Here is a 23,817-nt window from a genome sequence, read left to right as displayed (position 1 = left end):
TCAACGATTAAGAAAAACTACACAAGTTTATGAGCACCGATGTGCCAGACATCATGCTGGACTTAAGAAAATCTCTAGACACACAAATAATAATTGATCATTTTGCCACTGTTTCACTTTCTGATACAACTTAGTCGAAAAGCTACACAGTGAAGTTGGCAATTTTAGAGGCAAAGGAACATGCAAACTCTATGGTACCAAGCTTAAGGAACAGTAACAGAGCAAGGGAGAAAGGAGGGACACAGCTCAAGCCAGAGCTTTCTAACCCCCTAGTGTGCTATTAACACGTTAAGCGCCAAGCTTGTCTTGTCTTCCTTTCCCTTTAGCTGGAGATATCCAATTTCACCAATATGCTGGCGGCACCAGTGACTGACGAGTTCCGGATGCAAAGTATAGTGTCAGTCAGTGGTGACTAACATGGCGCTTAATGTGTTAAGGGTTCTAAGTGTAAGAGGCCACCCACAGGGGCCTCTTCCTATGAGTGGGATACCCTGTTATATTCCAGGATGCCTTAGAGATGATAATTTTCTACATGAGCCATGATGTGAAAGATTGAGAAGTACTGATCTAAACCAACGATTCCCAAAATATGCTAGGAAGGTTGCATAAGAGTAACCAAGATGGTGTTCAACATGTAAATTCCTGGGTACTCCTTGCACAGATTACAATTCAGAGGATCTGGGAAGAAGCCTAGAACTCTGTATTTCAACATGCACAGAGACAAATCCAATGTGGAATCGGCCGTGTAAACCAGAGATCTAAACTATCCATTCAAAGACTAAAATAAACAGTAGTCAATACATCTGGCTAACCCAGCAACACCACTATAAAAGTAAGAAATGACTATGCTCACAAGTAAATGAGCTCATCAGGGCAGAGAGGATATCTGTCTGGGAAGCCCAGATGCAGACACTCACACTAGGACAGGAATGAGTAAGAAGAGCATGTAGCTTACTGAATGGATTAACAAAAAGGAGGCTGGGCAGAATCCAGGGAACGCAAATAACAAAACCTAAGGAAAAGAGTGGTCAGCAAAGTAACAGGAGGTTAATCAAACTCTTAAAGGTGTAGGTTTACCATATTCTGTGTTGAGGCCCCATAATTTCACTTTATTAGCTTCATACTGGGCTTTTTTCTTTAATCGACAAGCCCTGTGAAAGGAAGAAACAATTAATTCACTTTTTTTAAGTGAATATGCAGAATATACTTCTCTTTATTGCTGTCAGACATTTTCTAATAGTAACCAAAAACCACTGCCTAACGATAGTAACTCATTTACCAAAAACCCACAATATAATAATTTATCCACGCTGATTTTTAAAAAATTTTAAGCATATTCAAAAATAAAGCCCTCATAGATTGCTGGTGGGGTTATAAAATAGGACATATAGCTACTTTGGGAAGTAGTAACTTCTAAAAAAATTTGCTGTATTACTTTGGAGATAACTACTTAGACAGTTTTTCTTATAAAATTAAACATACACTCCTGGGTATTTACCCTAAAGAGATGAAAACTTATGTCCACACAAACACCTCTAAGTGAATGTTTGTGGTGGCTTTACTCACAATTGCCCCAAACTGTAAACAACCCAAACGTCCTTCAACTGGTGAACGGATAAACTATAGTACATTCCTACAAAGGAATACTACTCAGCAATACAAAGGAACAAACTATTACTCCTCACAGCAGTAAGGATGAATCTCAAATGCATCATGCTGAACCAAAGAACTCAGTCAAAAGGCTATCTGCAGCATGACTCCATCCATCTATGTGACATTCTAGAAACTACAAATAAAACACAGATTGGTGATGGTGAGGGGTTAAGAGCGGGAGAAGGGTTTACAAAGGACCATGAGGACATTTTTGAAGGTGATTAAAATGTTCAATATCTTGATTGTGGTGGTGCTTATATGATCAGTGTGTTTGTCAAACCTCATAGAAGTGTACATTAAAAGGGGTGAATTTTAATTACTACAAAATAAACAAAGCACGAGGCTATGATAAAAGTTTTCATTGTTATACTAGACTTGTGCCCATTTACCTCTTTAAAACTTTTTCCATTAAGCATAAATAGTGCCTTTTACTTTCAAAGGAAAAATTATAATTCTCTTTTATAAAAGTCCATTTCTGAATAAATGGTTGAGGGTCACATGAGCTCCTACACAAGCTCGCTGCCAGGCTAGCCTCACCTCCTAGACCAGTGATGGCGAACCTTTTGAGCTCAGCGTGTCAGCATTTTGAACAACCCTAATTTAACTCCGGTGCCGTGCCACATATAGAAATTTTTTGATATTTGCAACCATAGTAAAACAAAGACTTATATTTTTGATATTTATTTTATATATTTAAATGCCATTTAACAAAGAAAAATCAACCAAAAAATGAGTTCGCGTGTCACCTCTGTCACGCGTGTCATAGGTTCGCCATCACTGCCCTAGACTTCTTACATGAATGAGCATGACCAGCACTGACCTGGAAGCCAGCTTGTTCTTTTCCTTCCTTGACCGTGGCCGGGCAGTTAAGGGGAGCTCACTGACTGGGGTCAGGTCACTGATCACTTTGTTCAGTTTCCGCAGCTCATTGCCTATCTGCAGCAGTTTTTTAGGGTTGGGAGTCAGGTCTTCTACGTCAGTTCTCCTTGACTTCTTTACTGCGTATTTTCCTACAGATGGTTTAAACGAAGTTTAAGTTACACCATTTTATTTAACAAGAGATACATTTTGTATAGCCATATTTTAAAACCACATCTCCCTTACCCCCCTTTTCTTGCTCAGAAGTCTTGGCATGTTTCAGAAGTCTCAGAATGTTAGCACCCTCTGCTAGAACCGCTAGCCTTCTCTCTTTGCCGCCTTGTGACAGCGAGAAATGGGGGTAATATGATGCAGCCCCATCCCGCCTTGCCATTCCTCCTCACCTCTAGGTTCCCAGCCCCAGTGTGACAGATACTCATTATTTTCATGATAGTAAAAAGCATCTCAAACTTTAGGACTGCAGTGCAAGTTCACCTGCATACAAAAATCAGGGCTAGGGTGTAATACTGTATATGGTCAGAAAATGATTTTGGAGATTTTAGATCTTTGATGCTCCGACTGAAAATGTGTCAAATATGGAGAGTCTTGTGTTGGATTCAAAAGTCCATCAAGGAAAGGTTGCCTTTGTTGAAAGGTCTTCCTTGGTTAGTTTGGTATATAACTCATGGAAGACTCCAGGGCTCCTGCCCTATCCCTGCAGGCGCGAGGGATGGCTCTGTCCTCAGAACCACGCACACCACACAACTTTCCTAGTACTCTCCACGTGCTTTCTGGACCTATTTATTGGTCCTGTCTTTTCACTGAGGTAGAAAAATTGATCTCAAGGCAAAAACTGGGTTTTTATTCATTGAGAGACAGTGAAGTATAGACCTGGGTACCAGGGAAAATGAGGCACACATATACTTCTGATCCAATTCCAGTGTCAAAAATGCTTAGCAACTGAAGTCTGCAGCATGAGTGATTATTAAACTGTGTACTGAGCACCAAACTTACTAATGCCCTCCACTATGGGTTAATGTAAAAGGATGGAACAGATTTTGGATTAACATAAAAATAACATTTTTGCAGAAGGAATTCTATTTAATTATATCGTCCTGGGTTCACAATTCGAAATTTGACCTAAGATTATAAGCTTCTCTCAACCCTTATTTTCCACTCTTCTCTCTCCATTCCTTCTCCTACAACTATTTTTCCTTTCTTCCCGCCTGCCCCCTCCTCTTTCTCCCCACCACTGTGTGGATCCCAATCTCCCCATTTATATTAGGCCTCGAGACTGAATGAGAATGAAAGTGAGTGCTGGAGCCCGTTCTCTTTCTTCCCAACCCTACGGTTTATATAGCAACGGTGACAGGTCAGAAATCAGCAATTCCCTAATCATTTCTTGGAAGTAACTAGACATGAAATCATTTTTGCACAGGCTTGCCTCCCTGTTTTGGTAATGGTTCTCAACCCTGGTAAAGCGATTTGTGCAAACACAGCAGCTCTGCTGCTCCGCTCTCCAGTTTGCTAGGAAGGGTTGAACACCTACATACAATGATTAAACATGTAAAGTGACACAAAACCTTTGATCACAATACCCTCTTACCATGATGTAAGCCATTTTTCTGATACACATTACTTGGCAAGGTGTCTCGGTTCCATTCCGATGGCCTTAGCATCCTCTCTTGCTGTGATGGTGTGAGCTGTTCACTGTACTCCCAGAAGTACCTTCTTTTACCTCTCTTCCGAGAGGATACTGAAGTCATCTCCTTCAAGTCTTCCATGGAATCATTTTCATAGCCTTAAAAAAAAAGAAAGCCCCCACCCCGATGTTTAAGTGCCACAGTTTTCAATAAACCAATCAGGACACACAAAAAGATCCTTCTATTTGTCACTTGATACATTTCCTTTCATCTGAAAACATCATTGCTTATCACTGGCATGTCAAAGATTACAAACCAGGTCTATAAAATAACTTTTCATATAGAATCTCTAACTCAAAATATTCAGACAGAGATACTATCCTCTTGGTGTTTCTCTTGGGTTTTCATACGTTAGTATATGACACTCTGTATCTTCACATAGGATTGAGAGAATAACAAAATACAACTACAGAAATGTCAAAAGCACCATGAGATAATGGTACTTAGCCACTATCCTATGATCTTAAAATGTCTTCTTTTTAATGCCTCTGACACATCCCAATAGAAAGCTGTATGCATTTCTGGGGTGATATCCTACTAGGCAGAATCTTGTGAGGCAGCAGTGCCTCCCACCCCCCCCCCCCTTTTTGTAAAAGTACACAAATGGCAGTTCTCACGCAGGCTATTACAAACGTATATGCCGTGCTCGCTTCGGCAGCACATATACTAAAATTGGAATGATAAAGAGAAGATTAGCATGGCCCCTGCGCAAGGATGACATGCAAATTCGTGAAACTTTCCATATTAAAAACAAACAAACATATATGCCTATTCTAATATTTTTACTGGAAACAATCTGCATTTACTTCATTTTTTAAGCAGTTGTTTTCCTTACTAATAGGAAATTTCAGAAAATACATAATTCTGAGCTGCTGGGATAACTGGTCAGTCCCAATACAGGCTAACGTCTCAATCTCAGATACCCTCAGAGAATGCCCACCGTGTATGTATTCCATGCATTAGGGCAGTGATGGCGAACCTTTTGAGCTCAGCGTGTCAGCATTTTGAAAAACCCTAACTTAACTCTGGTGCTGTGTCACATATAGACATTTTTTGATATTTGCAACCATAGTAAAACAAAGATTTATCTTTTTGATATTTATTTTATATATTTAAATGCCATTTAACAAATAAAAATCAACCAAAGAAATGAGTTCACGTGTCACCTCTGACACACGTGTCATAGGTTCGCCATCACTGCACTAGGGCTAGGTACCTGGGGTAGTGGGGATGGGCCATGCACAGGATGTCCACAACCCTAAACCTAAGGTGGCCAGAAAAAAACTGGACTGCACTGGCCAAGCAAAATGACCACTTTCCCTACTAAAAATGTGACTCCTCTGGAACTGATACTAAGAAAGTGATGACATCTGAGTGTGTTTTTTTTTGGGGGGGGGGGTGGTGTTAGAATTTTTCCAGGTTTTATTCAGATTAAGAATTAAGAATATGATTCCATTTACATGACATTCTAGAAAAGGCAAAATTATAGGGACAAAGTGATTGCCAGGAGCTGGGGGTGGAGGGAAGGATAACTATAAAGGAACATGAGAGAAACTGGGGAGGGGAGGAGTGATCAAATCCTTCTGTCTTGAGTGTGGTGATTACATTATGACATGCACTTTGTCAAAACTCAGAAGTGTGCACAAAGGGAATGGATTTTACTGTGTGAAAATTATGCCTCACTACACATGACCTTTAAGAAGAGAATCAGTCGAAGAGCCAAATGATGCTGGACCAACAGCCAGGGCCAGTGCCAGACAGCATCCGAGGCACCTGTGGTTCTTTAGAACATGGCAAGCAGTGGGACCGCAACCTTAGGTCTTCTTTAAGAAATAATGCACCAGTTCAGTGACACAATAATTTCTAAAATTTTTAAAAATTGTTATATAGCTTTGGCCTTTTTACTTGTGTGAATGCTTTGCTTCAAACGAAGATTTTATCTTGTTCCCAGTTTTCCACGTAGCTTTGGAAAAGATGCAATGGCCACACTGTGCCACCTGAAATGGCCTTTAAAAAAAGGCCCTTGCCCAGGCCAACCAAAAATGACTGGCTCGCAGTGATTACCCTCATATGCCTGGGAACACCTAACACTGGCAGATGGACCAACCCAAACACTCCCATCTTCCCGCCAACATCAAGAACTGGTATTCCACATTTAAGTCTATTCCAGCCCCAAGCATCAGGCGAACATTTTTATATACAACTTCCTCAGGTGGTGGTGGTTACGTGCACTTGTGAGAGCTCACAGAAGCGTGGACTGAAAGAGGTGAACCCATGTCGCCAACACTGTATGATATGCTCCCTTAGCTAGCAAGTTGTCCTTACATATTTCACTTACAGAGACGTCATTTCAGCCTCATAAGAACCCGATAGGACAAGATGATTAGCCTCCTTTTCGCAAAGAAACGCACTCATGCAGGGTTTAAATGCCTGGGCAGAGCCTGGGACTGGCGGAGGCCCCACAACTCAAGGAGTTTAGCTCCAGCTGAATGTCCCACTTGCCCTGTGCCTATCCAGTTAAATGGTCTGAGTGGATTTTTTTCATATATATTCCACATTAAACTCAGAGTCATGAGATTTTTATTTCTTCTATCCCACCCAAATTAGTTACCAGCTTTACTTACTTTATATATGTTGTCTTTTTTTAAGTACTTAAAGGGTCATCAGTTTTCTTTGACCTAATATTTTCACATTTTCTAATAGCATACACCGTAGTACACATGTACACACACACACACACACACACACACACACACAATGGACTTGGTAGCTAAAGTCATCCACCTTTTAATACAAAGACTACCATGATCCAGTAAAATGCAGAAATATTCTATTCCCAGATCACTGGTCTAGCACTTAATGTTTTTAAATATCTCCCAAAGCATGTTCTAAGAAACACTACTACTATAAGATATGCCTTCATACCCAAGTGAGTTCTATGGTCAAATAAGTTGTAAGAAACTCATCCTGCACCTCTCTCTTGCAAGTCACAGCACACATAAATGTATTAGAAAACAGAAAATACAACAGCAAATAGATCCAGTCAACTCTGAGCTCCACGAAGACGAGGATCATGTCTATTCTGCTCATCTCTGTACAGCCAATGCCTAATACACACAGTGCCAGACACAAAAGGAGGCACTCGAACATTTCCCACGAGACTTTTCCCTTTTTTTTTTTTTTCATTTAATGGGTCACCATACTGATCTCATTCCTTCCTGATATGATTATCAAAAGAAAGTAAAAAAGGGTTATTTACTGCCTAAAATTCCAATCACACATCTTTGGTTAGTGAGGATTACTGCCATTAAGCTGGTAAATTCGATCGTAAAAATGTTTAGTAGGGATTACAAAATAAACTCTCATTCTGGGGGCCCAAGTCTTAATCTTACCCCATGTAACTCCATGACCCAAGCCATGTAGCCTGGCCACAGAATACGCTCTATTAAAACTTGGGAGCCAGTCCAGAGTCGGGACTGAAACTCCATTTACACCCTGCTAGAGCTTTGTAGGCTTGGGCACTGTAGCAGCGGACTGCCAAGAACCAGCATCCAGGGAGCTAGTCACCACAAAAGGGCCTTTATAAACGATCCGCTGCAAATTAAACCCATCAACCCACTCTAAAACTAGCACTCTGAAGAAACTATAACTATTCCCACTTTTCAGCTTCAAAGAATTCCTTCCTGCTTCTCACCAATAATTCACTTTTGCGTCCCTAAAGTCGCTTGCTTAGCTCTTTCTTTCAAGAAACAGGGAAATTTTCATTAGCAAATATGAATAAAGACCAGTTACAACCACAAAATTGTACTGACTTAAGAATATCATTCATTAACATTTGTGGGAACTAATAAGTGATACTAACCAAGGAGGTTGTACTTGAAGTCAACTGAAAGTGAGTGAATTCAATGCCATCCAAACACTCAGCGCTGTTAAGCTGCACCAAGAGGAGAGCCAGCCCTAGCTCTGTTTTAAAGCAGCGCTGGTTGCTTCTTCACACCAGCAAGGAAATGCGGCCTAACAGGACAATACCAACTGTAACACTGGTTCCCCTGCCTTATCAGAGTCAAAAGCTGAGAAAATGGAAATGAGGGTCAATCTACCAAGTGCCTCCCTTCATGGACCCACTCACCTCCCAACACAAAACCAAGTCAAAAGCTCAAGAATGAATTTAAAGTGAAGTTAAAAGTCAAAGAAAAGAAAAGCTAAAACCAGAAGTGGGGCAGATAGCATAGTTCCTTGCCTGGTTGGTGGGATTTACTCACTGACGTATCTATTCCTTTAAACACCAGCTGGCACTTCCTTTCTCCCACTTTCCATTTCCCTTAGTTACTTACTACCTGTCTCCTGTTGGTCTCCCTCCCCTACCATCCTATCCTAATTCTAAACATGTACTCAAAGCAATAGGGCTGACCTGCCAGACTTGAGGACCACACTGGTCTTCCTTTGGGAGGGAGCTAAGTAAAGCACCAGCTACAAAGACAGCTTCCCTTGAAATATTTCAAAGCAGATTTTATTAGTTTGTTGAAAAATTTTCCTGCTAAGGAGGAAAGACAATTGTTCTACCTAGACTATACAGAGTTCTAAACTAAACCAAAGAAAAGGCAAAACCTCCTTTCCTCCACATTAAACTTAATGTACCTTTTCCTTAGTTGCAACCCCACACCCAAGTCAAACAACTTGGTTGTATCAAATACATCAAGCTAAGCATTTGTGTAATAGTAAGATTGCACTAAAAGGAGTCTTTCAGTAATAACAGTGCTTCAGTGCCTACAATATAGCTACTATGCCTTAAAAACCCTTCCAAAAATTAAATACCAATGTTTACACTGACTGCTGGCAATTCCAGCAATCATCATAACAAACAGAAAGGGATTTCTTTGACAATGTGTAAGGTTTTTTAATAACTTGATTTTTCACGTAGGCGTTACAATATCAACATTATTTCTGAAAAAAAAAAATAACTTTTGCTTAAACTTGAAGATCTTCACTTCTTTGTGTATTAACTGTGTTCCACTTGGCAATGCCATTTTCATAAATAAACTGCACAAGCCAACAGCAGCAACAGCCCAAGCATGTAAATGCTGAAGTGGACCACTTCCCCACAGGTTTCACTTTCTCCCTCTATTTGTACGCGCTCTACATAAACAAAACAGTCTCCTTCATGCTTATTCAATTAGAGCAGGTATTTTTCTTAAGTGGAAAAATACTGTGCAAACAAGAGACGCGGCAGACAAAGAAAAAGCTCTCTTGTACATTATTCACTCAGTAGGCTTTGTTGGTTATAGTCATGAGTAACATAAGCCATCATCCCTTGGTTCCCCATTCTAGGGACTCCTAACGTACCTCAACAATAACAGAGGGACTCGTGCATAAAAAGCGAATATTTTTAAGCCAATCAATTCTTGGCATCTTTGCACAGCTGCTCAAGAGAATGATAAATCAGGTCACTTAGCATAAAATAAATTTAGAAGTAGCCCTCGAGGAATCAGCATATGAGCCACAATATGAGCAAAAGTGGTTATTTTAGAGCTGTCTGAATAGATAAAAAGCAATTACATATCCGAGCCAAGATATTAAGTCATTTAATCCTCACACTAACACAAAGAAAGCATCCACAGCAAAACTTCCTATTTCCACATAAGAGGAGATGACAGGTCAGTCTGTAAGCCTCTAAGCATTATAATACCTGGTTCAGAGAAAGTGTCACTAATATCATCATCCTTGTCATCTTCATAATCTTCCTCCTCCTCCTCCTCTTCCTCCTCATTTTCAGAAAGTTCGTGCTCGCTGCCAAATCCTTCATCATGGTCCTCATCATCGACATCCTCCTCGTCATCCTCCTCTTCTTCAGGACTGCATTTGGTTGGCTGTTCACCCAAGTTGTCGGAGACAAAAAGGGAATAATTGTGCTCTTCTTTTTTCTGGGATGAATCTGAGACCGATGTGCTGGCAGAAAGGCTGCTACTCTCTCCTGCAGCAATTGCCCCAGGACCCTCCTGGGGCAGGGGACTGAGTAGTAGTTCCTGGGTTTCTTTAAAAGGCAAAGCTGGAGTGGCATGACCCTGGAGAGGCTCCGTCCCTTTCTTTTCTGGCCTCTTTGCTACCACCCCACAGTAGCAGGTGTTCTCCTTTGCTGCGTCTGCGTGAACCTGGCTCAGCGACGGCCGGCTCTGCTGCACTGGGTTGATCTTTACTTTTGCCTTTTTAACATAGTCTTTACATTCAACATGAAAGTTCACCTTCTCAGTATGATGCATGTTGGTCTTCACCATGATTTGTGTGCTTGAAGTGGGTTTACTGGCTTTTTGGACACAGTCTGACAAAGGGACCTCAGCTTGAAGAATCTTAGAAGAACACACAGGGGCAGCTGCTCTGCTTGCAGGCTTTTTACCAGGGAATGAAGAAGGCAAAGGACTTTGTTTGACACTGAAAAGTGAATCTGGGTAATACAGGGAATCAGAAACAGACTGTGAGTCTTCGCTATTAAGCTGGGCCAAAGTCGGAGTTTTACTTATGACCTCTTCATCTTGGTAAGGGCTGGAAAAATCATCAAGACCCAAGTAATCCACTTCTTTTGTTCCCCAGATGTCACAGCTGGTTAGCTTGGTGTACTTTGTTAAGTCTTCACAGTATGTATCCCACTGCTCCCAGTTTGAGGTTAAAGTGCCCTCGTTATCCAGGACATCTGTGAAAGACTCCAGATTTTCAATGTCTTTGCAGTCCTCCAAAGAAAGGAAGCTGTCTCTAGGATTCTGCTGGTAGTTCATCTCTCGATCCTGAGAAAGGTTTAAAAAATAACACACCATATTTTAGGAAAGAAATATTCACCTCCATCCACTTTCATATATCAAATTGATGAACAAGTGCTTGAACTCTGCTCTGTTTTATTTTAAGATAAAGGCTACTTACATGAAACTTTACCATTCCATATACGTAACATCATTTCCTTGGGCAAGAAAAAAAAAGAGGGAAAACATGTCCCTTGAGAGGTTGAAGTATGGTGCAAATATCAAGGCCTATTCAACTTTACTATAAACACTCTTCCTGAAAAGAAGTTTGTATTTCCTGATCTTTGACCTAGAAGGATAGTGGGACCTCCTTAGAAACAAGCTCATTTACAAAGCAAATAGTAAAGACCTTACCTTCATCACAGAAGAATATGCCTTCTTAAATGAGAACTTAAAGTTAGAGGCAAAGAGCAATCCAAAGAGAGTTGGAACTCAGCCACAGAAAAAGAAGCTCTCTGAAGACCTTGTAACAACTTTTAGGCTTGGCAAATAAAATACTCCTCATGAGTACAGATGTAATTTTAAAATGTGATTAAGACTATGCAGCCATTACAAAGAATTCAGTTAAGCTCTAATGGACTAACATGAAAGGCTGCTTCATCATATGCTTTTATGTTAAAAAACAGATATTGCTTGGAATTGCTACTTTTTATCTCACATTCTGTGTGTGTATGCCTTGCTCAGTGTTACCATTTTTAAATTTCCCAGCTGAAAAGTCCTTCAGTATTTAAACATATTAAAGAAAGACTGCTTCCCATCCTCCTCGTCGAAAACCAGACTAAGGATATTCAGAAAACCATTCCTCTTACTGTTTTCAATGGGCTCATACATCCTTCTAAAATGACTACACTGACAATCACAAGAATCAAATTTGGCGTTTATACGTAAAAATCTCTACCACAACACTTTTTTACCACAAATCAAAGAATACAAGCCAATGTTACTCACCAGTTCATACATGAAATCTGGATCCGAACTGTTTGCTAAGAGATCTGTGCTCATTAGAGTCTGTTCCGAAAAAGTGTGGCTTCGAAAGGCATCCCCAAAAGGCGGATCCATTCCGCTTACACTAGGCTACAACAGAGAGGTTTTAATTTTAGACCACGAAAGACTACTCAAGACTAATTTATTGCAAATATGCCCCATCCCCACACCTACTATTTTCAGAAAACAGTTGTGTTTCTTCTACTGTTTAGTAGTACATCTAAGACAATTAACTAGCATTTAACTGTGGGCTTATATTAGGAAAATAACTAAATGCATAAAAAACAAAAAAATGAGTGCCAATTGTTCCTAATACTTAACCTCTAAAAACTAAAGCTTATTTAGCCACCAGTCAGCATACAGTACCTAATGAATACTTCCATTAGGCTATAAATATTCTTCAAATCCATCCCTAATTACTAACTCTCTGTACTAACTCCCTGAAGAGGAGAGCTGCCATTTCCTGGGGTCTATGGAGGTAGCGGGTCAGTCTAACTCTGTATCCTAAGTGAGTCCTCAAAACAAGCTCCAAGAGAACTTGGGCATCTCTAGTCAACAAATGCCTCCAGGAACATGATGGAGACACAATTAGCCAAATATCCAAATCCCTGGGTGAGACGAGTAACTGGGAGCTCAGTAGCTTTAATCCTGACTCCTGAAAAGTATACAATTCATCCTATAATAAATAAGAAAGGGAAAAAAGCCTCAGCACCCAGAGTTAATCCATCCTCCTTTTCCATTCCAACATCTCTATAAATCACTCTAGAGTGAAGGTGGGCCTCACACGCCTAAATTGGTCCAAAGAAGTAAAAGGCCTCCCTCTGAAATTGAATTTGCATAAAGGGAGAAGATGGGGAAAAATAAAAATTCCCTCTTTGCCTTTTTGTTCTTCTTCAGCAAGTTTCTGCTGAAACTTTAAAAAATTATTCGTCTATCTGTTTACATTTTTGGATACATATACCTTTATACACTATCATACATACGCTCTCATCCTGTTTGCCTTCATTGGAACATCCCACCCAATTCTTTTCTTTCTCTGATTTTCCCCAACCCTACCAGACTGCAAACTCAAAATAAGTGTCTTATAGTTCTAAATTCAAGTATCTGATAAACAGCAAATTAAAACTTGAATGGGAAAGAACTCTGAATGGGTATGTGTGGTCCACTTGGCAGGGAGGCTGGGGTGGAGGCAGGCCGCTGGCCTTTTTAACATCAGCCAGCAAATCCCATTCTTTGCCTCTGCTGCCTGCCTCGAGTCACTGCACAGTCACAGCAAGTTTCTGACTTCCTTCCCTCAGGGCATAGTTCTGCCTGGCCTCACATAAAGCCACCTAAGCACCCGGCCCTCATTATTTTTAGCTCTCTCCCCAGCACTGAACACAAAGAGGGGAGAGGGTAAAAGATAATGACAGGAGGAAGGGAAGAAGTTGTACACGCAGAGGGGGACTAACAGGGCTTCATTTATTGTTTCAGTGATTGCCTGAAACCAGAATTGACGAATTCAAAGTAGTAATATAAATGGATATAATCACTCTTAAACATGTTTTGTGGGAGGTATATACAGACGTGGGCAAAAGTAGACTTACAGTTGTTTGGAAAATAGAGTAAATAATACAAGAATAAACTTTTGCGTACTCACAACTGTAGACCTACTTTTACCTACACCTGTATATGTGTGTGTGTGTGTGGGGGTGTATGTGTATGAAAGACATACACAATTTCCTCTTACTTTTAAATTCAACAGGCATGAATGGAAAGGAACAATTGTGAAGTAGAAGACAGAAAGAACAAAATAGGCTTTTGGTGGCAGGTTAATGAGGAGAGTTTCAGGGGAGTTGTTAGCTCCCATAAAGCCAGATCTGTACACCTTTCTAACTAAATTTCCATTCACCGAGTTCCCTGTGCCACGCTCATTAATTAAAGCTATATAGCAAAGCAGAAAATAGAAGCAATGGAAAAAAGTTCGTATCTTCAAAACTAGTGAAATCAGAAGGAAACTGTCCTAAAAAGATAGTGTGTCAAGTTGTGTTACAAACTGGAGAACTTACAGAAGCAATGACATTGACTTTCTGCCATGGGAAAACAGAAAACCTTACACTTGCTCTGGATGATTTACCTGAGGCATTTCCAAGCCCAGATCCTGTAAGTCCGATCCCAAACTTCTTTTTTTTCTTGTTTGTAAATTCCTTTCCAGCTTTACTTTTAATTTCAGGATCGAAGATGATTTTCACAATCAACGGCAGGTTTCCCTGGAGCGCCTTCAGTTCAGCTGCTGAGATCCCTGCTTTTCTTTCCCGCATGAATCTGTCAAAGAGCCACACACAGCAACTTCACTGAGCACCATTAAAAACAAGCTGACCTTTCTAAACGACCTTAACAAAGAACACTTGAAAGAAGTAAGTCTTGCCCTAACCAGTTTGGCTCAGTGGATAGAGCGTCGGCCTGCGGACTGAAAGGTCCCAGGATGGATTCCAGTCAAGGGCATGTACCTTGGTTGCAGGCACATCCCCAGTTGGGGGTGTGCAGGAGGCAGCTGATCGATGTTTCTCTCTCATCGATGTTTCTAACTCTCTATCACTCTCCCTTCCTCTCTGTAAAAAATCAATAAAATATATTTTTTTTTAAAAAAAGTCTTGTGGTTGCAATATCAAGAATTTGGTCCTTTCTTAGTACCAACTATTCTGAAATTCACCATTCCTTCATTTGTTCTAAAATGGAATTGGTCATTAACAACTAGTGACATTAAAAAAATTCTTAAAATATTAACATAGGCTGTTTTTTCTTGTGATATAAAAGATGTACTATACTTAATGTTAAAGTAAAGCTCCCACTCACTTTCTCTTCCGTATGAGAAAATATACTGCAACATTTAATTCCATCTCTTGTATAATCATTTTTATTTCCTGGCTCTTCATTGGGCTCCCGCTCTGGTGGGTTGGCATTCTGAGCTACTTGTTCTAGCCTAAGAAACACCATCAAGTGCCCAGCCGGGGCCTAGAAAGACAATTAGTTATGCATCTCAATCCAGTGCTGCAGTCTCAGTGGACTGACTGATCCCTGCTCCTGCCAAAGGCTAATTCTGGCCCAGCTTCTCCTTATGTGGCCTCATGGTTGGTCCTACTGCTGATATGTATTCTCAGTCCTCACTCTTCCCCTGGTTCCTGTGAGAAAGAGGTCAGCTGCATTATCTAGAACTATTTAGACCCCCAAAAGGCATATAATTCAAGTGAGGCATTCCACAAAGTGGACTAGTGTAATCCTGGTCTACAACCTGGATCTGAGAGAAAAGTCTGATACTCTGTAAAATCTGAAACTTAACCTTCCTAGCAAAGGTCAAAGACTTAAGAAGAGATTGAGCTGTATTCAACGTATATTTATTAGCATCTACTAAAGACAACATCTATCAACAGCTTGGTTTATCAGGGAAACACTGGATTAAAAAAGGGCTAAATGCTAGTTGCAGCTTTCACTTGCAAACTATACAACACTGAATAGATCAATCTTTCTAAGCCTCATTTTTCATCTCTCTGGCTACTGAATTTTCTATGCCATAATACTTTCATACAAATACAAGTATTTATTTAAAACTGTACTTAAACACTTGGCCTCAAAGAAAACTTCAGTCAATGCAGTTGGCAAAAAAGACCACTTGTTTGGGAGACAGGAGACCTGGATTCCAGTTTGATCCCATACTTAAAACTAAACAGGCTTAGGAATTAGAACTTAAATTTTTGTTTTAGCTCTCAGACTGAGGAATTATAATTATTCTCCCTTAACATATAATAGGGATGTTATGAGAATTAAATGAGATATTAAATTAGGATGTAGTAATAAAATAAATCTAAAAGATGATTATTATCAATAGGTATATTATGCCAATGATTTCTTTTGTCCCACAGCTAATCCAGCTCAGAAACTCAACATCTGTGATAGCTACTGCAAGCAAGGCTGAATGTATTAAAGACACCCATTCCCAAGAGAGGGCATCCGCTATGTAAAGGGTTGAGCTCATTCACCTGGGATACATCAAGGTCCTTAGTTGCCTCTCTCCTAGTCTCTCAGGAAGCAGCAAACAGGATGAGGGAGAAAGGCCAACTCTACCCCAAACAGAACCTCTTTTCAGTGATAAACTCTTATAATAAGTCTCTAAAACTAATGACCCAAGTTCACAACAAATTATCCTCATCCCCAAAATTTTGCACCCACTTCCCAGAAATGCTTGGTGTTAGGTCGGAGAGAGCCCAGGATCGGATACATGCAGACATGTGATGAGACAATGGACTTCCCCTGGAATTTCTCACAGATCAACGTGCCAGACACAGATACCGGCTTCTTCTCCCTTAATCCACATACCCCCACACAGATACTGACTTCTTTCTGAATACCCCCGCCCATCCCCTGTAGCAGAGAATACCACAGCTCACGTCCCCGCCCCTCACCCAACTGCAGCATAAAAAAAGCGCCCCCCTCCCTGTTGGCGTGAATCCATGTGCCCTGTCCTTGGGGGTACGTGGGTCTACCGGGGATGCAGAATAAACTTTCCTTCCTTCCTTCCTTCCTTTTCTGATCAACTCTATTTTCTTCGCCGCCTCCTGAGCCACCTAACCTAACACTTGGTACCCTTCCAAATATGTACTGAGAAACAACATGAAGAACAAAATCTCCCACCCAAAAGTGAAAGGGGACAAAAAAAGGCTTCTACAGCAACTACCATTATACAGAAAAAAGCCTCTATAGCAGTGGTTCTCAACCTTCTGGCCCTTTAAGTACAGTTCCTCATGTTGTGACCCAACCATGAAATTATTTTCGTTGCTACTTCATAACTGTAATGTTGCTACTGTTATGAATCGTAATATAAATATCTGATATGCAGGATGGTCTTAGGCGACCCCTGTGAAAGGGTCGTTCGACCGCCAAAGGGGTCGCGACCCACAGGTTGAGAGCCGCTGCTCTATAGTAATTACCATTACACAGACTTTTGCATAATGACACAAAACTAACTCCTATACCAGGAAGCCAGATATAAAGGGTACATTAATACTAAGATGGTGGAGTGACACTGAGGAGGAAGGTATAGTAACTTGCTTTTCTGGATGCCTTCACATGTCATTGGGCTCAAGAAAATCCCTATTTGACTCAAGGCTTTAATATAAAAAGCAGTAGTCTTAACGTGTGACCTAAGGAATAATTGTTCCAAGGAACGTCAGATGTTTATTCAACAGGAGGGTTGTATTGGAAAACACCATCCTAAACAAAACCGTTACAGTGCCTTTCTGCAGGACTTCCTGAAAATTTTAGGGTGCTGGGTGCTGATGCACGTTATAAATCACCAATAGGTGAACAGAACAGATTCGATGTCCCAAACTTATTTGATCATAAAATCCTCCAGTCTATCCTCAAGCTGAACTCAAGACTAGTGTTTCTTAAAAAAAAAAAAAAATGGGGGAAAGACTTAAATTAATTCCCCTTACTTCTTTTATTCACAGCTCTGTCTCACCAGTTGCCAGTACAGGTTTGTTTTTCAAGGAAGAGAAGACTGTGATCCATCAGAAATAATATTTACCAACAGATTTTCTATACCAGGACTCATTCAAAGCTATTCAACAACAGCTCCTTGGTGCAAGAAGATTACTCTGGTAACCGAGACTAGCTCTCTGAAGCAATGAAATGGGCAAATGATTGATTTATGAGCAGCAATGGTACCACTTGAAGACACCCAGAGCTTCCATCTTTTTCATTAATAGCCCTTCCACCAGGTCCTACTCTAGATTTTTTTGATTCTCCATTTGAAAATACATTAAGGCTTATATGTACATCAGGCAAGGAGGCAAAAGGTAAAGTAAGGTTTTAAGTAAAGCCGAAGGACTTCTTACAAAAGCTCCTCCCTGGGACTGCTCAAACCACTAATCCAATCTTTAAAAGCCAAACCCAAAAGCTGCCTGGTATGCCCCAGGAAGTTCACACATATCCAAGAGCTCCTAAATTATTCCCCTTCTGAATCTGAGAGTTTCAGCTGATCCCTGACCATCCACATAGAGAAAAAAGTTTGACACCAACCTCTTTGCAAATGAAAATGTCTTATGAATAAGCAGATACTGTCTAGGATGGCCAACATCTCCCTGCAGCTCCCCTCTTAGAGGGCACTGGCTTAGGCCACTGTTCCCTTTAGTAACTTGAGGTAACTGGATCCTCACAATGGCAAACAGCACTCTGAGTCATCCAACATTCATCAGAGTAGATGCTCAAAAACTTCTGACACACCCATTAGAACGGCTATAGGAAGGAAGGAAGGAAGGAAGGAAGGAAGGAAGGAAGGAAGGAAGGAAGGAAGGAAGGAAGGAAGGAAGGAAGGAAGGAAGGAAGGAAGGGAGGAAGGAAGGGAGGAAGGGAGGGTGGGTTGGTTGGTGAGGACATGGAAAAATCGGTAACCTTGTGCGAGTTGCTGGTGGGAATGTAAAATAGTACAGCTGGGAAACAGTTTAGCAGCTCCTCATAAAGTAATTCCACATCTGGATATATAACCGAAGGAACTGAAAGTAGGGATTCAAACAGATGTATGTCCACAGCAGCAATATTCACAATAGCCAAAAGGCAGAAACAACCCTAGTGGCCATCAACAGATGGACAGATAAACAAAATGTGGTCCACACATACAAAACATTCTTCAGCCATAAAAAGGAATGGAATGCGGATACATACTATATCATGGATGAACCTTGAAAACATTATGCCAAGTAAAATGAACCAGATACAAAAGGACACATATTATATGATTCCAATTATATGGGGTACCAGAATAGGCAAATTCAGAGAGATAGAAAGTAGAATAGAGGTTACCAGAGGCTGTTTGGGATGATAATGTTCTGGAAATAGACAGTGGTGATAGTTACACAAGACTGTCAATGTACTTAATGCCACTAAATTGTACACTTCAAAATGGTTTAAATGGCAGGATCTGTTTAATTTACCAAAATGAACCATCGACAGATTGGCTGCTTCCTGCGCACCCCCTACTAGGGATCAAGTCCACAACCCGGGCATGTACCCTGACTAGGAATCTAATCAGCAACTTTTCGGTGCATGGGATAATGCCCAACCAACTGAACCACACTGGCCAGGGTTAAATTTTTTTTTGAGGTGAGAAATGCCGACACATTTACACTGTTACAGAATTCATATATCATGGTTTATTTTGATCTTTCATAATCTTTGCTGGTTCATGCTCATTTCTTTCATGTCGGCAGAGTTCTTGGATTCTTTCTTTGTTGTCTTTAAACTGGGCCAGATTCAAAATTCTAAGAGATGGTAACTGTTCTGACCCCAATTTAAATAGATTATTTGAAGCTTAATCCCCAAGAAAAGTTGAAAGAAAGGGAAGAAAGCGGAGGGAAGGGGTGAGAGAGGCAGACAAAGGAAGAACCACTGACTGGGTAATCTAAAGGTTTCCACAATATGTACACCCCATGAGATTCCCTTGTTTGACAAGAAAGACAGTTATTCATTTGCCCAAGCTCTTTCACAGACCAGGACCCATCAACCACATAGTCCATCCATTCTGCTATACTCCATATGTCCCATTCAATAATTCCTTTCCTTTTGAAAACAATTCAGCAAAAGCTGAACCAAACAGTCCTTCTGATGCTTACTAAATCAAGCTACTACCTGTTTTATGGTGCAGCAGCAATCAGAGATCTCCAAATCTCTAAACCACTGAGGAAGCGGAGGCTGCCTATGCAAGGAGCACACTGGAGGAAAGGTTGGGGTTTGGCTCTCCCTTTATTATGTAATATAAACCCTGTGACTATGCCCTGGCCGCTTTGGCTCAGTGGGTTGAGCATCGGCCGCGGACTGAGGGTCCCAGATTACATTCTGGTCAAGGGCACATGCCTGGGTTGCAGGATCGATCCCCAGTAGTGGGCGTGGGGCATGCAGGAGGCAGCTGATCAATGATTTTCTCTCAACATTGATGTTTCTATTTCTCTCTCATTTTTCCTTCCTCTCTGAAATCAATAAAAAAATATTTTTAAGAATAATAAAAATAAATAAATCCTATGACTACAACTGCAGGTGAAGAGGGATTTGCTATCCTTCAGCAGCAGTTCTCTGAACTCCAAATTTTATAAAGCAGGCAAGTAAACTTCAAGTGAGATGGTGACAGTTTATGTCAGGAATTATTAGCACAAAACCTGCATTATTTATTTTCCAAATCCTGCTGCTGTTGGTCTTTAAGGAGGGAAAGTAGGGGAAAGAGGGAAGGAAGGACGGAGAAGACATATCTTTCCCCTCAGACTGAGTGAGGAAAGAGCATTTTCCTAGCCACGGAGTACTTACGATGTGAGCCTCCACCATACTACCTAGTGGACTCTGTCTCTGGGTCAATCCAAAGTCTCCTTTTATGCTCACATTCTGAGAGTTTAAAAAATATGGGGCTTGAATTTGTTTTGCCATAAAAACTTAGTTAAACAAAGTAATTTTACTGAGAATCCTATGGAGCTAAGACACTAAATCTCCAATGTGATCTCTCCTTGGAATGCGGTTTTGGAGGAAGACACAAGACCTCTCAGAATTTTATTTGATTCCTTTCCAAAGGCTTTGCCCAACTTTAATCTTTGGGCTACAGAGGTAACATATGGAAGCTTGGTTAAAATGCTTTGGAAAAGACCATGAAAGCAGGGCTTCTGGAAGAGCTACTTTTAATTCTGAAAACTATCGACTATAAGGTATTAGGGGCTTTCTGAAGCCTTGATACCTGTCAATTAAGTTGTTCAGAGTATAAGAATAAAAGCATGGGACAGTTTTAGACAGAACCAAAGAATGCATTTCTAAACCCAGCCACACTTGGTTACCTCTGGCAACAAAATATTCACAAATGTATATTGTTTATAGATTACTAAGGCACATTGCTATACCCTGTCATTTCATATTTGGTGAAGTAGTTAGAGTAAGTATGAGCATCATTACCATCCCCCACCCTCTGTCTAACCATTTTTATATTAATAAAAAAGATCAGCAAGAAGAGATTTGCCCAAGGTCATTCAGTAAATGGATGCCTCTGGGCAAGCCTATCATCATAGAGACCATCTCTACTCTCAGTGTCTCAAAGATCGTATCTAGAGGACACCCAAATCTACATCTTCATCTTAAACACCCAAGTGCAGCCTGGCTGGTATGGCTCAGTGGTTGAGCATTGACCCATGAACCGGTCACAAGATCAATTCCGGTCAGAGCACATGCCTGGGTTGCGGGCTCAATCCTTGGTAGGGGGCATGCAGGAGGCAGCCACTCAGTGTTTCTCTGTCATCTATCTCTCTATCCCTCTTCCTTCCCCTCTCTCTCTAAAAATAAACAAAAACATATTTTAAAAACAGTTAAACACCCAAGTGCACAAACCCTGCCATCTGAGATCCAGGTACTTCCATGTTCATTCACATCCCATACCACAGACACAACATGCTACCTCCCCATACAAACATTCCTGTTCTGTCAATAGTACCATCATTCTCAGCCATCCAGGCATGGAACACGGATCTCAGCCTTGACTTTTTCTTCCTCCTCCTCACTCACTGTGTTAAATCATGCCAGTTCTCTTGTAGCAAGAATACATGTATGTGTCCCTTGGCCATTCCCACTTTCTCAACGCTTACTTGCCTCCTCATTTTATATTTACCTGTATATCTTCCTGCCTTCAGCCTCCCCCTCTTTTCAGTTATGTCCCATTATAAAATTATTCTTCCTAAACTAACACATCATGTTAGCACTGTGCTCATGTTTTCAGCAACTCTCAAACATCTCTTGGATAACGTTCAAGATACTCAGACACAATGGAACTATCTTTCCAGCCCCATCTTCTACTACTCTTCTATCAATATAACACTAATATTTACTTGATCTTATAATTTCCACCAAATCCTTGAGGTACTTAAAATCCCACTTCATTAAGGATTTCTAACAATGAGACTCTGGCCTTTCTTTTTTTCTTTTCTTTTTTTTATGTTTTCCCTATTCTTTCTCTACCAGATTGTAAAATCTTTCCTGGCCATTATATTTCATGTATGTTTTACTACAATGCCAAAAGCAATGCCTTGCCCAGACAAAAGCTGACTGACAAGAAATAGGAAATCCCTAAGATCATAGGTCCTTCCGGATAAGGAGATTCGATGACCTTCATATACAAAGACATTGCAAATAAGTCAGTCATTCAATATATGTTTACTGAACATCTTTTATGTGCTCTGAAGTATCTAATAAATAGCTTGTTAATTTGAGGCTTCAAACATTGCAGTATCATATAATAAATATATTTTAAATTGTACCCCTTAGTTTTCTTTTAAATTTCCAGAGAGTGCTATTAGAATTTCAATTTTAAAGAGCTGAGATAATTCTTGTCTAGGGAGGAGAGGGCAGAGGAAGGAGGTGGATTAAAACTTATGGAATCCACAAGTTACACTCTATCCCTCCCCCACTCTCCCTTTCTCCCCCGCCCCCCACACAGATTTTTTAAATTAAAACAAAATAGTCAATGCAGGTGAAGACTGGAGCTTTAAAGAATCATTTTGTTTTAGGAGCTGTTTTGCAGAAAGAAATCTACAAAATGTAAAAAGGAAACAATACAATGAAAGGCAGCAGCACAGAAAGACAATGGTGCAGGTGGGAACTCATTTGAGCCATACAGCAAGATTCCGTGGAAATACCCACCACAGGATAACCTGGATGTACCCTAACAACCTCAGTACACATGTTAGCAAGGATCTAGGCTCTTCCTCAAGATGTACTGTCTCCTTTCTTAGATGTGGACTTTTCAAAAGTAGCATGAATATGGACTAGGGACTATTTGAAATTCCCTTAAAATTCCCCCCTATTCTGTGAAATGGGCTATACCACCAGCCAAGACTATAGAACAGCTGATACAGAGGTTATGGGCTGGGGACACAAAGAGATTGCTAATATAGTTTTAAAGTCATTTCTTTCAACACTGAGAAAAGCTGGCTGCCTCTTGACTCGAATACTCCTAAAAGGCTTGTTCAGTGAGAAGAAAATTCTAGATTCAAGATAGAAGGTTCTCCTCTGTAACTGAATATTTGGAACTTCATTCCTGATTCTTGCTTGCCTTCTTTTATTTGTAAATACAAGAATTCCACTTCTTTCTTTGCAGGGATACTCTGATTCATGATATTGTGTAAAGTATCTAGTCCAGGCACAAAAAAGACACTCAATAAATGACGGCTGTTTTTTATTCTCAGAATTCTTCCTTGGAATAAGGTGTTCTGGGATGTTGCTGCTACTGACAGTATAAATCCAAACTCAACTCAGAATTCTAGATTATCTAAATTCCAAACTTTATCACAAAAACCCAACCACCTGGAACAAGGGTGAATAAGGGACATGCAGGCAACACAGGTCATTTAACATCCAGCTTTAAACGGGTGAATGTCAATTATGCTGGTTTAATCAGCAAAAGATCTTTGGGTTCACAGAGTAATTAATTCATAAAGCTGCAAACTAGTCATCTCTGTACACAATAAAGAACTGGCAGATACGTTACAAGGAGAAAGGGCTTCTCCGGAGAGATTATTATTACTGTTCAAACAATCTTTTTTTATAGTTACGCGGCTTCACTAGAGATTCCGGGCAACTCGAGAGAATGCACTTATACAAAATTTATCTTTATACACATAACAGCTTACACAGTTTCTAATAGACACACGCACACACATAGTTTAATGTATACCATATTTGTCTCAACAGGGTTCTGAGTAAGTCAAACAAAGGTAGCTGACTGTCCCAAATGCTGGGAAAACATAGCTTGGAATAGAATTAACAGCTATCAGAGA

General features: G+C 40.4%; 1 protein-coding gene and 1 non-coding gene across 12 annotated transcripts in view; one reads left to right on the top strand and one right to left on the bottom strand.

The window, feature by feature from the left end:
- The window catches only part of CREBRF (CREB3 regulatory factor), a 50,233-nt gene that overhangs the window by 15,528 nt on the left and 10,888 nt on the right, over nucleotides 1–23,817 (bottom strand). For 7 of the 11 annotated variants that reach the window (XM_059699200.1, XM_059699201.1, XM_059699202.1 and 4 more), the window contains 6 exons: nucleotides 14,103–14,290; nucleotides 11,951–12,076; nucleotides 9,901–10,990; nucleotides 4,118–4,312; nucleotides 2,474–2,663; nucleotides 1,078–1,151 (listed from right to left, as the gene is read on the bottom strand). In XM_059699200.1, the coding sequence (XP_059555183.1) occupies nucleotides 1,078–1,151; nucleotides 2,474–2,663; nucleotides 4,118–4,312; nucleotides 9,901–10,990; nucleotides 11,951–12,076; nucleotides 14,103–14,111 (1,684 nt within the window). In that variant the 5' untranslated portion in view covers nucleotides 14,112–14,290. Of the gene's footprint in view, nucleotides 1–1,077; nucleotides 1,152–2,473; nucleotides 2,664–4,117; nucleotides 4,313–9,900; nucleotides 10,991–11,123; nucleotides 11,161–11,950; nucleotides 12,079–14,102; nucleotides 14,291–23,817 lie in introns of those variants that run through there. The other 4 variants (XM_059699207.1, XM_059699206.1, XM_059699209.1 and 1 more) reach the window with 4 other exon arrangements.
- Nucleotides 4,857–4,963, top strand: LOC132236204 (U6 spliceosomal RNA). Its single transcript, XR_009453171.1, has one exon. It is a non-coding gene; the product is annotated as a U6 spliceosomal RNA (small nuclear RNA).

This window comes from Myotis daubentonii, chromosome 5, assembly GCF_963259705.1.
Source record: "Myotis daubentonii chromosome 5, mMyoDau2.1, whole genome shotgun sequence".
In the NCBI taxonomy this organism is placed as follows: domain Eukaryota; kingdom Metazoa; phylum Chordata; class Mammalia; order Chiroptera; family Vespertilionidae; genus Myotis; species Myotis daubentonii.
Note: the sequence above shows the minus strand (reverse complement) of the source record. Positions and strands in the feature narration are given on the sequence as shown.